The sequence below is a fragment of the Triplophysa rosa genome, linkage group LG1 (genome assembly GCF_024868665.1).
Source record: "Triplophysa rosa linkage group LG1, Trosa_1v2, whole genome shotgun sequence".
NCBI classification, from domain to species: Eukaryota; Metazoa; Chordata; class Actinopteri; order Cypriniformes; family Nemacheilidae; genus Triplophysa; species Triplophysa rosa.
In genome coordinates this window covers 5,906,460-5,922,138 of record NC_079890.1, presented here as the reverse complement: position 1 = coordinate 5,922,138, position 15,679 = coordinate 5,906,460, and the positions used below count along the sequence as shown (strand labels likewise).

The 15,679-nt window shown below is 40.5% G+C and overlaps 1 protein-coding gene across 4 annotated transcripts in view; it reads right to left on the bottom strand.

Moving 5' to 3' along the window:
• clcn3 (chloride channel 3) overlaps window positions 1-15,679 on the bottom strand; it is a 70,744-nt gene that overhangs the window by 51,333 nt on the left and 3,732 nt on the right. For 3 of the 4 annotated variants that reach the window (XM_057346530.1, XM_057346558.1, XM_057346568.1), the window contains exon 2: window positions 8,537-8,712. In XM_057346530.1, coding sequence (XP_057202513.1) covers window positions 8,537-8,696 — 160 coding nt within the window. In that variant the 5' untranslated portion in view covers window positions 8,697-8,712. Of the gene's footprint in view, window positions 1-5,637; window positions 6,613-8,536; window positions 8,713-15,679 lie in introns of those variants that run through there. The other variant, XM_057346548.1, reaches the window with a different exon arrangement.

Here is a 15,679-nt window from a genome sequence, read left to right as displayed (position 1 = left end):
GCACAGCTCCAGTGATCTGTTGAAGATCTGTGAGAAGATGAAGGCCAGTTGAATAGCACAGCTTTTAAAGGTGTGATGAACTGGGTTTGTTTATTGTTTTATACTGTTGTATGAGGTCTACTTATGACGTTCGCGTGGTTTTTACATTCAAAAACATGAAAATCAATAAGTAATAGGCTATTTTCTACCTGGGTTTTGAGGCCGGCTCGACAAACGTTCAGTTTTAATGGGCACTTGGAAGTAAACGCCCACTGTTATGATTGGATAGCAGTTTGCGTAGTAAACTTAGTTGGAGCCTTAACGTTAGGTTACACATTATCAGCACATATCAAGCGATCTCTAACAAAGCAATAGTGACGCATAGTACAAATATGTTTTACTCACATAAGATTGCTGCGCAATTCCTGTCGGATCCAATATTGATGGCACAGCACTGCTTTTTAATTTTAGTCTCTCCGCAAATCCAGTGTCGACCTGGGCCTTGTTCACAAAGGAATCCACAGTGAAATGAAGCGAACAAACGCTCAATGTTTTACCCACGTGAGCTGGAACGTCTTTAAAAATAAACTTCAACCAAACATTACTAATGTCGGAATCCGAAGGAAGGTTATGCAGGGACTGTGTTCTTCCACAACCAGGCATTGCACAATATTTTGCGATCTTTAACGGCATGTTTATTGCTTGCTCGCTCTATCTGGTTCCGCACAACTTGTGTTACTTCAGTACTGTCATGCGCAGACCAGTGGGAGGGGCTAGAGAAGTAGTCATTGATATTCTTCTGTGGAGGCGGTGTTCAACCAATCTAGATAGGTGCATTCCAGGACCTGGCGTTCGCTGGGCCTGGTGTCAATAACAGTTGTAATTTCAGTAACAAGGGCGTTTTCAGTTCTGACACTTACAGGATGTTCGCTTTGAATACGATTACCTCTTAAATAACAAAAGCTTGGGTTAAATTTGATGTCTTAATTCATCACACCTTTAACATTTCTTAACACATTTCAATGGTTTACGATCAGTGTTGGGTAAGTTACTCTGAAAAAGTAATTCATTACTAGTTACTTATTACACATTCGAAAATGTAATTAGATTACTGTACAAGTTACTCTCTTCAAAAAGTATTTAATTACTTATTACTTTCTATATCCTACATCAACCTTGATGAGTTCAGTGATTCAAGGATAGACATGAAACGGCTCTTTTAATGCATTCAAATAAATAATATAAAACTACATAAAGTATTATTATTAATTACAAATGTGAGAATTATACAATAAAGCACAGATTTTAAAGTTAGACTTTAAATTTTGATGTCAATTCCTTTTCTGCACACACACATATTACACAAAGTATTTAGTTTAATTACATCAGAAGTAACTGTAATTAAATTACAGAAAAAATAAGAGTAATCCCTTACTTTACTTTTTCAAAGGGAAAGTAATTAAATTACAGTAACTAATTACTTAGTAACTAGTTACACCCAACACTGTTTACGATATATGTAGAGTACAACTTTATCATGTTGTAGCAAAGCTCAATAAAACGGGAAGGAAGGAGGCGGGAACTGGCGAACAATCAAACATTCTTAATTCAAAATAAATAAACAGCAATAAAACAGGCCGGCAGCCCCTCACGGACGACTGCCGGCCACACAAACATAAACACAAAAGTAACAAGCTGGCAGCCCCTCGTGGACGACTGCCGGCAACACGAACATAAACAAACTTAAACAAAACTTAACTTGCCGGTTCGATTCCCAGGGCCGGCGGGTAACAACTGAGGTGCCCTTGAGCAAGGCACCTTACCCCTACTTGCTCCCCGGGCGCTGCAGTGATAGCTGCCCACTGCTCCGGGGGTACGTGTGGTCACCACTTGCTGTGCGTGTGTTCACTACTCTCTGGATGGGTTAAATGCAGAGGTCACATTTCGTTGCCTTGTACTTGTACATGTGCAATGACAATAAAGTTGAATCTAAATCTAAAAAAAATCTAAATCTAAATCTAAACTAATGTCCGGGCCCGGTCCTCTCTCCCCCGTATTCTCCTGCCGTTCGTCCTTTTATGCTTACGCTCCTCCGTGAGAGATACGAGGCCAGAATGACGCCCAGCTGACACTCATTATCAATCGCGTCCCGGCGTCGCTTCTTCCTTCCACGGCTCTTGTCACGCCTCCCTCGTCACACATGTCTTTAGTTGCTTCATATCTCGATAGTTATAGCCTACTTTAAAATTAATGGTTGCCATAAGGAAATGTGAAATCAATTATTTTTGCCTGTTATTCGTGAGAATCAACTAGATGGCACCATGTTCAGTGATATGTTATAGACAAGCAACAGAATAAATAACAACGTTGCAGTAGTCGAAAATAAAACACAGACATGAAGAGATTGTTTCTGAGTTTTATTTGAATCATCGAACAAAACACCAAGGTAATATAGTTTAATTTATGTATTATATAAAATTGAATGTTTTTAACTGTGAATTTTTTTTTTCTGTAGTAATTTTAGACATTTTCAAAGACAAAAGATGTCCCTATATTAATCCGATAAAACCGTTATAGCAGTAAAACATGATGTATGTGATATAGTAAAACTAATAACACTGCCGTGCATTGAACAAGCTGTGTTCTGATTAGACATGTGCCCGGTTAACCGCGGTTACCACTAAATCCTGCTGAAACCGAGCTGGCTGCGATAATGCAAAATATTGATTATTTTATTCATGCGTCGCTTGTTCGTGAAGCATGGCTCTGGGATCAGTAGGAATTGCTGCTCGATCTAAAAGCTGTGCGAGTTTAAGTCGCTTATAACGTGCATTTAAAAAAGCAACACCCGTCAAACATGATCATTATAAATATACTTTATTATCATGGCTTGAGGATCAGTGATGAAAACATGTCCTTAGGCATTTCCTAGAACTACTTGTGTTATGGTCTTCTTCTGCAGTGCGTATTTGGAGTTTCTGCACGAGAGCGCCCTCTGGCTTTCGGATGCAGCAGCATTTTACCGTACTGCACTCATAAATTGTGCATAAATCACATGATATATATTTTCGGTTAACCGGGCATATGTCTAGTTCTGATCATGTGCATTTAGGGCGTTTTCAGATTGGGCTCGTTTGCTGCTGTCCGAAATTGAGTGCGATTGTTCCCAACTTGATTCTGTCGAACCCGGTGTGTTTGCGTTCGTCTTACATCTTCAAAAATGTGCAATGCGCATGACAGAAAACAGAACACGGATCAATATATTGTGTTTTTATTCATTTGGTGCTATTATGCGCAGCAGAGTAAATGACATTTGGGTTTACTGTATGCGCGTTGCATGCAGACGGCTTTCTGCTGCTTGCAAACAGACTATTTTGAGAAAACAGTGGATTACCATTGACCTGCCGCTCTGATTCCACTCGCAACGCTAAAATACGATGCAGCCTGCACTCTCACTCGAATCCAAGGTAAATCATCAACACTATCATCTCTAACGTGTTTAATTGAAGGAAATACATCGTAATCGGCTTAAACGCATGCCCAGGTCACTTTACTTCCTCATCAAGTGCGCACCCGGGTCCGTGTTGCTTTAAAATTCATGCAAATCGCGCCACAGTTCGAGAGCAACCGAACCTAGACCACCTCCTTCAGGTTGTCTCGGGTTTGGTAGCCAGGTGCGCACCTGGGTTCGCTTGACAGCTTTCACATTAGCGATTTTTCAAGTGAACCGCGCCACGGTCCGAATTAAACTTCAAGTGTGAAAGCGAGCACTATCTACCTTAAATTATTTCACATTAGCGATGTGTACACAATTATTAAGCCTGAATGATTGCTTGACAAGCCTGAGTTTTCCCAGTTCTATATGACAATAAATACATTTTTCAAGTCTATAACCATCTTTAACTGGAGGCAAAATGTTTCTGTACTCCACTCTATGTTGACGTACGATCTAGCGGACAATGAGGTGTCTATGTAATATATATACAGGTATAATGGCCTAGATGACACTGTGATCCTTAACTGTCACGAACATCAAAATACAACTATTCCTTGCATTTAAGTATTTATTCATTTATTATTTTGGAGTGTAATGTTTACTGTACAGTATACTTACATTTATTAATTTATCTTTTATCTTTATTCTATTTTATTAATGCAGTGTAGCGTCACTAAACTCCATCCTCTTGCGGTGAGTTGTGGGTGGGTAATATATCAGCCGTTAAGTGCAAAGCCACTAGAAGGCAAGCCTGCGACCTGTAGCCAAAAAAGCGTAATGGCTAATGCTATGTTTTTTGACTAACCAATAACTATCTCCTTTGCTTACTCCAGATTTAATCCTCCTAGTAGCATGGCTTTGTAAACTAACGGTACTGTTTAGCTTGTTGACAAAATGTTCATATGCTCACCTACTTGTAAGTCGCTTTGGATGAAAGCGTCTGCCAAATGATAAAATGTAAATGTAATGCTAACGCCCTGGCTTCAGCGGAACGCAGGAAAGGAGAACAGATGCTAGTTTTTTGAATGGATGTCAATGGGTTTTGTTAGCCGTTACGGGTTCTCCAATTTGAAGTATTACAGACCCTCCCATCCCAAGTGTCCATGGATTCACCAGAAACAGTAGACCATCCGGGTACTTAAAATACTAATTTCAGCATACTATGATTTGGGACAGACTAATTCTATTTTCGAATACTATTTAGGATGGATAGTATGCGAATTGGCAATTCAAAGGCTGCAACCTTCTAACCTTTTTTAGTAAAAAAAAAACATGAATAAAAAAAGCCTAGAACAATACATAAAATAGCATTTGTTATGTGTGAAAAGGTGACAATGAAAAGGTTAAGTCCTTCAAAAATCTCCATCTATACTTAATTTTTTTCATGAAAAAGTGTGATATTTTTGCTATATTACACATTTGTAGTCCCCAGGTTTTCACTCAGTTACCCTAACACATCCTCACCTCTGAAAACCTTAAAACGTTCCACAATATATATTTAGAGCAGAAATTTCTGAAGTTAATTTTTATCTTTTTTGTATATTTTAAGATCATTTAGCTATGACTGGAGAGGGTCAATCTCAATATAAAGTCCTGTTTTATAAAAAAATTCTTGGAAGTTATTTATTTATTTAACACACAAAAAAGGCAAATCACAACAGTCAGTCACCTTTTTTTAATAGCTTTCCTACTATCCTGTGGCTCAGTGGTTAGAGCATGGCACTAGCAATGCCAAGGTCATGGGTTTGATCCCAGGGGATTGCACATAGTCAGAAACAAATGTATAATACAATGCAATGTAAATCGCTTTGGATAAAAGCGTCTGCCAAATGCATAAATGTAATAGTTACTGTAAATAGTATTTGTAAAAGTTATTTCTGAGTAAAGCTCTTGTCTGTGTATGGTAACCAACAGGTCAATTCAGGAGCATTAACCATGCTGACCGGGTGATAAAAGTCAATTGCTAAACCACATCTGTTCACTGCCACATGTTATTGTCCACACACACAAACACCTGCCACCATTTTAATCACCATTTTGCCACCATTAATCTCTCCAGAATCTAGGACAGAATTTGTCATGTACACACAACCATGACCACAGCACTTGCACACACACTATTGCAGTACACACACTTCAACACATAATCCCCTGCCATTTACCTTGAACACTTGTCAATAATCCTCCAGTTGCCAAGTAACTGCCATGGAGCATGCAGTAAGGTCACCCATTCGCTCTGTTGTGGTCTAATAATGCCTTTGTTGAACATCAAAAAAGCTTTTGTAGCTGGTTAAAAGACAGCACTGATGCCACATATCTCACTGGAAACACAGACTATTGAAACAGTACACCTGCAAGAAGGCAGCGCCAGGGACCCCCATAACACCGAGGTTTAAAGACAGCAACAAGAAGTCCGACACGAAGTGAAGCACTGGAATAAGTCAAACTCAATACACGTTTAAACTTCCTGAAACGTTTTCTTCAAAGTGACAGGTCTGTCAAACTGGTTCCCATATGTTGCCTGTTTTAAGCCACGTCATTTATTCACACACGCTGAATGGACAAACCTACTGGTCTGACTAGCTAGGTATGTCAGCATGAACTTTCACTCAGTTACTCATCCTTCTAGTATGATTCAGCAACAAATTGGAGTTTTTGACCTGCTGATCATTCCTGTATCAACCTCTCCGTTGTGATGTTGCCGCAGGCTCACGTCGGACAGGTAACTTTCCAGGTGATGGGCGGCCGAAGGGAGTCAAAGAATCTGATAGGGCAGAGATTGTTGAATGACATTGAAAGGTGACACCTCCCATTACACAGCCACAGAGACTCCTGTTGTGTGTGATCCAGGAAACAAAGGTTTGTGAGTCCGTCCGCTACGCTTGTACTGAGATGCTAATAAATAATGAACTTTCTAGTGTTGGGCAAGACAAAACAGAACTGTCATGCATCAAATCAATTTGCATGACCTCCATACAGTAGCCAGTGAAGTCAAAGAAAATCAATTCTTTGTTGTTGAAAATGAAATTTTGTATAACATTTTAGCCTCCCCCACACTGATAAAGACACAAACACAAGGAGCTTTGTGTTCTACAGTTAGAAACCCGGGAGCAAATGTAGCATGTGGGCCAAAGTATAGAAAACATCAGGCTGTTGCTGCTTCATTCAACTAAAATTGTGACAACTTGAAAGAATTTGTTACACTGAGATATTATAAGTACAAACATCAAACCAAAGCAACCACAGCAAAAAAATAATTAAATAACGGATTTACCAAAAATGAACATGTTCTGTCATTATTTACTGATGTTTTAAACACATAATGCTGTTATTTTTTAACTAGTTCTCACATGAAGCTATCATAAAGCTAACTTTTATGGTCTTTTCGGAGCTTGGAACAGATGTGATTATTATTAACTTTACAGAGCTCCGCAAAGATTTTTTTTCCAAAAAATGGGTTTAAACAACATGATAGACAAATGTACATTTTGATGAATCTAAATATTATTGTATTTAGTATGATCTTTTCATAATAAACACAAATGAGGTCATGTAAAATAGGCTTTTAAAGCATGAAATGTAACAGCTATGTTTATGTATGGACATGCTTGACCGACTGTTATTAAGTACAACACCACTTTCTTTGTAAGCCACTTTGGATAACTGCCCTAGCCAAATGCAAAAATGTAGATGTAAAAGCAGCCTTTTTCAAAACCAAATTTATTAGGGCTGGGACGATATATCACGATTCTGAAATCGCAAAGGCTTCGATTCTGTGTTTTATGCCCAGCTCTTCTGAGAAATACGGCTCTTTGATCATTTGGAAGTACTGCTCGATCTAAAATCACTACAAGATTGAGTCGTTTATAGCATGCACTTGCAAAAGCAACACTCGTCAAACATAATCACTATAAATATACTTTATTATAATGAAAATACCTGAAAATGTTTTAAGAACAGCGATAGACTATGACCATTGGCATTTCCTAGAACTATGTGTGTAAACTGTACTTCTTCTGTAAATCGTATTTCTTACCATATTAGGAGTTTCTGCGCGGGAGTGCCCTCTGGCTTTCGGATGTGGCAGCATTTAACCGTAATTCATTGAGAAACTGAGCAGAAGAATTGAACAATATATCATCCCAGCCCTTTATCACGTGTTATACCACGGGGCTGTTGAATGCTTCAATCTGATTGGTTGACAAACATTCTATGGTGGTTATGCATTAACTTTAAATTCAGGTCTGCTGACCGCATTACAGTTCCAGATCACTTCGCCAAGTTTAAACAACAGAAAGGTTAGTGTAGCCTACAGGCCATTACCGCACACAGTACCCTGCTCTTGATCTGACGTTTATAATGTCAAACTTTACTGTTAATGGAAACGTGTGCAGTTTCATTTCAATAAACAAAGCATTTCAAAAACAATATAGAAATACATATACCGAAATCGAATTCATAAAATAACTGATAGCCTACTGGTTCGTTTTCCTCTTCCTGCTGATGATAGAAACAATACGAGGAATAAATAGCCTAAATAATTATTATCACTGGCTTTTCTGTCACATTATTGCAAACACGCGGTCTCTCTCTCTCGCTCACTCTCACTCACACACACACACCATAGCAGTGGCTCAAGCTTCCGAGTCCATTGGTGACGCTTGAAATGAGATGCGCAAGAAAGTAGTCCTACTATCAACAGCATTTTAAAAGAGATAACATGACAAACATTGAAATTAAACATTTAAACAATGTCCTGTGGTGTGGTAACCGTGGTATAAGCGGAATAATTGACGCCGGTCCGTTAAATTATTCCTTAAATAATATGCTTTCCATAATTACGATATTACTTCCCAGGTGTAAGGGGAAAGCAGGCAAAAAGATTAAATGCCATAACCAAGAAAAAACAGGTTGAAAGATGCAAAACTGGTATTCAACCTTTCATTAAAAAATGAACTTTCACTGAAGTTTCTAATCTTAAACAGAAGTTTAAAGTTTGATGATCATGGCAAAGAAGAGCTTTGGATGAATGAAGGGTGGTTCAGCTCAAGTGTGGCCTACCTGGGGACGCGTCCCCGTCGAGCAGATTGTCGTCTTCTGTGGTGTGGAAGTCCATGATGACTCCAGCACCATCAAGAAGCTCTTCGTCACTGCTGGCACTGGTGATGCTGTTGTAGCTGTTTCTGCCGTAGCCTCTGTTGAACAACTGCTCAGACTCCATTTAGCAACACAGCACCCTAAGAAAACAGCAACACAAACAAAGAGAGTCAAGTCATGTGATTCAACAAACTGCCAGAGATTATTTAATCACTCTCATGTCATCTGAAATGTATATGACTCGGTTGCTTCAGTTGAATACTTTGAATAATTTAGCATTAAAATGCTATCATGTCATCTTATATGGGAGCCAACATGACGAAGCTCCAAAATGCACATACACCCATCATGATCAAAGTAATCCAAATGACTTCAGTGGTTTAATAAATGTTTTCTAAAGCAAAATGAAATACAATTTTATTTGGATTAATTTAATGATGGGTGTATGTTTTTTTGGGGCTTCCAGAAGAAAATACATAAAATATACATAAACAAGCATTTAAGTATTTTAATAAAATCATTACAATATACCATAATTTATTTGTGTTCAGTTGAAGAAATAAAGTCACATTTGAAATTTTTTATTGTCCACACGTGTGGAAATTCATCATCGGACCCACAATAACATATAGCACAAATACACTAGACTACACAGTGCAGTAAAGTAAACACACAAGACATTCAAAAGCTTCTTGCCCCATGGATTACAAACCTACAACATAATAAGTGTGTAGATTTAAGGCTAAGACTGAATACTTAGACCTCATCATTAGGGGTCATTAATTTAATAAAGCAATAGCAGATGGTATACAAGATTTCTAGTTGCTATGTGTACCCTATATTGTCTACCTGAAGGAACATACATCTCGGATGGCATGCGGGTGAGTAAATTTCATATTTCTGAGCACTATGCCTTTAGAATTCATTGTTAAATTTCTTTAAATATGACCCACATGTTTATAGAGATAATGTCTGACTGGGCCAGATGATTATTGATATTAATAGTACTGGTATTCCAAATCATTACTGCCCCCTACTGGAGAGAGCACTAAAACAGCATTCAAAAGAGAAAGGCTGAGGTGCAACCCTCAAGTTAAAAATAACACTATTAACATGGTAATTGACAACAGCAACTGCTCTCTGTACTGTATAACCCAGAGCAGTTAAACAAAGCATATTAGATTTCATTCAAACATTTCTGAGTATAGAACAAGGTGATAACAAACTTTTATTAATTTACTTTTCATGTATTGACAGGAACAAAACAGTACCATACGGTTTTTGGTCATGTACATGGTCTTTTAAAATAGTCTAATTCTACTGTGATATATTGGTCTAAAGGATTGGCCTCATGACTTACAGCTGAATGTTTGAACATTCCAGAGAAACAGGCCATAATTTCGTTTTGGGTTACTTGGCTGTAACCCCTTTTCCCTGAAAAAGCGGGAACGAGATGCTGCGTTTCAAACGCTATGGGAGAACATTCTTTGCTCGACCGGTTGTGAAGAACGTGCGTCAAACATGTAGGGATGTAACGATTCACCGTGAGCCGGTTGAAAATCAATTATAATGTGTGACGATTCAAATCGGTTGAAGTGTGAACTGAATCGCAATACATTTTTTGAACAGCAGGGACAACAGCAGACATGCTGATATTTCTTAAATGCAAAAAAATCCAAGAAAAGCACAGACAGTATTAGTTTGTTTATATTAAAGAGACCTTTTCTATTATTAATTTGTTTTAAAATTGCAGTTTAGTTTTTGTTATTTGAAATAAAACAATTTTACTATACAAAGAAACGTGAAGCATTTAAGAAATAATGCAAGGGAAGTTGTTCATTTTTAATTTTTCAACTCATTTTGTAAAAATAAATCGTGAGTAAATCGTGAATAAATCGCATCGTGAGATCAGAATCGTGAATTGCATCGCATCGTGAGCTGAGTGAATCATTACATCCCTACAAACATGCCAAGAATTGGCTTTAAATAACCTCGGCAGGTGACGTGGCTAATTACCCCCGCACCTGCAGGTTATAAATACACGTGAAGCGGAAGCGACTTCAGGTTCCAACTTTGTCTGAAAGGACATCCGGGCATGCCTACAGTGCGGCATTGAGGCGCAGCATCTAGAAGATGAAACCCCCCTTGTTGAATGAGCTCTGACTCCTAAAGGTGATGCTTGACTGCGCGCCTCATAGGCCAGAGCAATAGCATCCCTCACCCAATGCGACATCGTTTGCTTGGTGGCAGCCGCCCCCTGGTTGCGGCTCCCATAGCATATGAAAAGCTGCTCCGATATACGCCACTGGCTGGTACGGTGGACGTTATTCCGAAGTGCACCTACTGGACACAGTAGGGGTAATCGTTCCTGCTCCAACGTCGTGAACGGCGGAGGGCATTAGGCCTCAAGAACAACCGGATGCACGGTGGAGAACGGAACTTTAGGCAGATAACTCGGGTGAGGGTGCAGAATAGCCTTGACCATCCCAGGGGTAAAAATTAAAGTGATTGCCATTAGAAAATCCATCTTAAGGGTCAGAAGCCTGACAGGTGCTGACTCCATAGGTTCGAAAGGGGTGCTAACCAGACCCTCGAGCACTATCGCTAAGTCCCATGAAGGGACTGTCTGTCTAGAAGGAGGACTAAAGGGTGTTTTCCCACAGAAACCCCATCAATCAGGGCGTGGCAGGCCGAAATGGCGGCCACATAAACCCTGAGAGTACTGGGGCTTGTCCCTGAGGTCAGTTTCTCTTGCAGAAACTCCAACACTGAAACAACCTGGCATTGAATTGGGTCTGCATGGTGTGACATGCACCATCTTTCAAAAACACTCCATCTAAGGGCGTAACTCCTAGTGGAGGGAGCCCTAGCACTTATAATACTCTACTCACTCAACTCAACTTTATTTACATAGCGTTTTTTACAATTTTCATTGTTACAAAGCAGCTGTACATAAGACATATTGACTATAAGCAAAACAATTAAAGTTGTACCTGCAAAAACAAGAAAAAGTTGAAAACACAGAAGACAGACATACCCACATACAAAACACTCCACACACACAATATGCACACGTACTAACACACATAGACATAGACACACATACATACACACACACATACACAGACAAGTACGCACACACACACACGCTCAGTGAGAGCACACATTTAAGATAAAGGAGAGAGAAGCACAGGTCAAATATAACAGACTATAAATTCCTATATGCAATATTAATTAAGTAAAACTTTAAAATTCTAAAGCAGCCCCCCCGGCCAGGCAAATAGTGCAAAAAACAGTATGCAAACGGTGGCGAGGAACCCAAAACTCTAATCGAGAAAAAAAACCTCAGGAGAACCCAGGCCCAACTAGGGGATTCCAGTTCCCCTCTGGCAAAAGCTGCTGCCTCTGCACAAGCTCCAGAGAGCTTGCACAACAAGGCTAAATAAAATAAATAAACTTACTAATAAAGTAAATTATAGTTTAAAATTATCATTAATAATCTAATAGCATTTGAAATTTTGTGGTGAAGACGTGTCAGGTGACCGCATTCTTCTTTATCCAGCTCTATCATCTCAGCTCTTGTCAGGTCGCCGCTTCCCATTCGCCGCTCTACCATCAGGTCAGGCCATGAAGACGTGTCAGGTGACCGCGTCCTTCTTTATCCAGCTCTATCATCTCAGCTCTTGTCAGGTCGGCGCTTCCCATTCTCCGCTCTACCATCAGGTCAGGCCATGAACTGCATCCTGCTCGCTGTGGTAACCTTGGAACAATGAGACAAGACTGGCTGAGAGTAGAGTACTGTTCTGCACTCTTTGATGCAACAAGTACATCAGTTGTGTTTTTGGTTCCGGTTGATCTAACTAATGCAGCCTAAACCCTTAGAGGATTTATATTATGGAAGAGTAGTGTATGTACGATTAAAAAGATGCGTCTTTAGTCTAGATTTAAACTGACAGTGTGTCTGCCTCCCGGACAGTGCAGGGAAGACTATTCCAAAGTTTAGGCGCTAGATAGGAAAAGGATCTACCACCTGCACTTGATTTTGAAATTCTAGGTATTACCAACTGACAGGATGCCTGAGAGCGTAGTAATAGTCTCTACTACATAGGGCGGAAGCCCAGCACCTCTCAGCTGGTTCCCTTTAGGGGCCAGAGATGGAGATTCCAAAGCTCGGGACAGGGGTGAAGTATCGTCCTGTGTGCCTGAAACAGGAGATCCCTCCTGACTGGAATCGCCCATGGAGAGTCGTCAAGGAGGGATACTAGGTCCGAGAACCAGATTCTGGTTGGTCAATGGGGAGCTATCAATAAGAGACGAGAGCCCTGTTGACGGACCTTGGCCAGGGCTCCCAGGAGCAGAGCGATCGGAGGAAATGTGTAAAGACAAAGTCTGGGCCACATATGGGCCATCGCATCCAGACCCAGGGGAGCTGGAGGAGTCAGAGAGAAGTAGATGGGACATTGTGCTAGGGCTGTGCCGATAAACGATATCATATCGAATCGCGATAGAATGTATTTCAAAAACGATGATAAGCTATTGGCATTTTAACTCGATATGGATTAATCTTACAGTCTAACAGAACGCAGAAATAAACGCAACAACAGTCAGTCAGCGTGCAGCTTTTATCATGCGCGTCAAAGTACAAAGTCCATTTCATACTGCACTTGGCAAAGAAAACTCAACATGAGGAGGAAAACATTACTGGAAGCGGAAACAAAGGTGAAACTAACCTCGAGTTGTCATCACGCGGTTATCAAGTGTCTTATTTTTTTTCGCAATCGCCGGTTAAACAAAACAAACTTGAGGCGCAATTGCAAGCGAGTTACTTTGAAACTCAAGCACAAACGTGTTAACATATCTGCTAACATGAGCTGGTGCATATGAAACAAAACAGCGCTGCCCTGTACAGATCAGAGATGTAATGAAGTGAGTTTGTGTGCACATTAAAATATTGAACCTTGTATGTAAGATGCTTGCATGATTAAAGAAATGTACTACAGTTTATGTGAGATGTCTTTAAGGTTCACTGAATGCATTGAATGAATCCCACTACTCGAGCAAGACATTATTGCAGCGTTATGTATGTGCGCAGGTGCTGAGCCAATAGCGTTCGAATGTACGCAGTAACGGAGCCCTTTCATTGGTTGAATGTACTGAATGAACACTCCCTTTACTTAACGAGTCAATGGAGTCAAAAATGAGACTGAATGAACTGGTACATGTTGTTTATGGCCTAATATCCTCTGTGTTGCAACAGTGCATTAATTTAATTTAATTTTAACTGGTTAAAGGTTAACTTTTGTTAACAAACTGTATTTAAAATAGATTCTTTTAAATACAGTTTTTTTATTAAATATATATCGAAATAAATATCGTTATCGATCAATATAGAAAAGAACTATCGAGTTTACTTTTTTGCCATATCGCCCAGCCCTACATTGTACTGTCTCCTGCGAAGCAAAGAGGTCCACCTCTGTTTCGTAAAATCTTTCCCAGATTTGTTTGATTATCTCGGGGTGGAGTTTCCATTACCCGTTCGTCACAGCTTGTCTGGACAACAAGTCTGCTCCCACATTCATATGCCCCGGAATGTGAATCGATCTGAGGGACAGGAATTTTCCCTCTGCCCACGGCAGGATCTGCTGGGCCAGTTTGTTCAAGTGGTGCGACCGCAGCCTGCTCTGGTGATTTATGTACGAGACTACTGAAGTGTTGTCCACCCGCACTAGGACATGATAGCCTCGTAACTGCCGGAGGAAGTATTTCAGGGCCCGAAATACAGCCATCATCTCGAGGCAATTGATGTGCAAATCGAGAAGATGACCTCTCCAGATCCCTTGGGCTGGACGGCCATCTAGGACCGCGCCCCAGTCCGTGAGGGAAGCATCTGTCGTTAGCATCTTGCGACGAATAAATCGACATCAAGGGTACAAAGACACGGGAGGAATACGGCTTGTTCCACGAGCGCGTTAGCTCCTCGTGGAAATCACAGAAAAAGGGGAGGGGCCATCGCTAAGACCCCCGCCAGGCCACCTGACAGATATCTGTCATCCAACCTCTAGCATCTAGTCTCTGCAGCCAGTCGAGACTGAGTCTAGCGATCTGGCAAGCGCGCCGTGTCACGCACTGCAGCCAGATCGCCACCCGACCCCCAGGAAGCTACGGAGGGAGAGGCTCGGTCTCGCTTAAAGAATGCGAGCCGAGTGCGCAGAACATGGATGTCAAGGTTCGCATTCTCCCTCAAGCCCAAGAGCTGTGTGCTCAGCCCCAAAACACTCAAAGCAAAACTCATGGGGATCATCATCTGAGAGGAGACGCTCACAAGGAGGTACGCATCTCTTCTCAGATTCCGCCATGATTATATTTTACACTGTTTTATTTAACCTATGTAATAGAGAAGACTTCTTCCCACAACATAAACACGCGCACACACACAAAGCGGTCCTTGAAGACAAAGAAACCTGAAGTCGCGTCCGCTTCACGTGTATTCATAACCTGCAGGTGCGGGGGTAATTAGCCACGTCACCTGCCGAGGTTATTTAAAGTCAATTCTTGGCATGTTTGACACACGTGCTTCACAACCGGTCAAACAAAGAATGTTCTCCCATAGCGTTTGAAACGCAGCATCGAGAGTAGCTTTTGATAGGGAACCCTGCTGCTCGAATCGTCTCACAAAATGACAATTCATTTCCAGAGACAAAGTTGCCTTATACCTTCTGTTTGTAATTCCTTCCTCTGGTCTCTTTCTGTTTTTCTCCTTCCTTTTTTCTCATTCTAGTCTACTTCTGCTGTCTCATATCTCTTTATCTCTATGTAAGCTGAATCACGAGTCACTATCAAACTACCGTCACAGGTTACCAATAAACTGAGGGCAGTTCTAATGCAAATAATTAACTTTATAATGACAGCATCCATGTTCATCTCAACACTTGAAAGTGTGTAATTTCAAAAACATCGGTTGAATAATCATAAATTAATGATCCAAACAGCCTTAGCCACCCATATTTCATAGGTCAAATAAACAGATCCCCACCCCGAACCCATGCCATTGTCCAAGCCTTTTGCTGAGCTGGGCAGCATGCTCAAACCAATAGCGTCACAGAGACA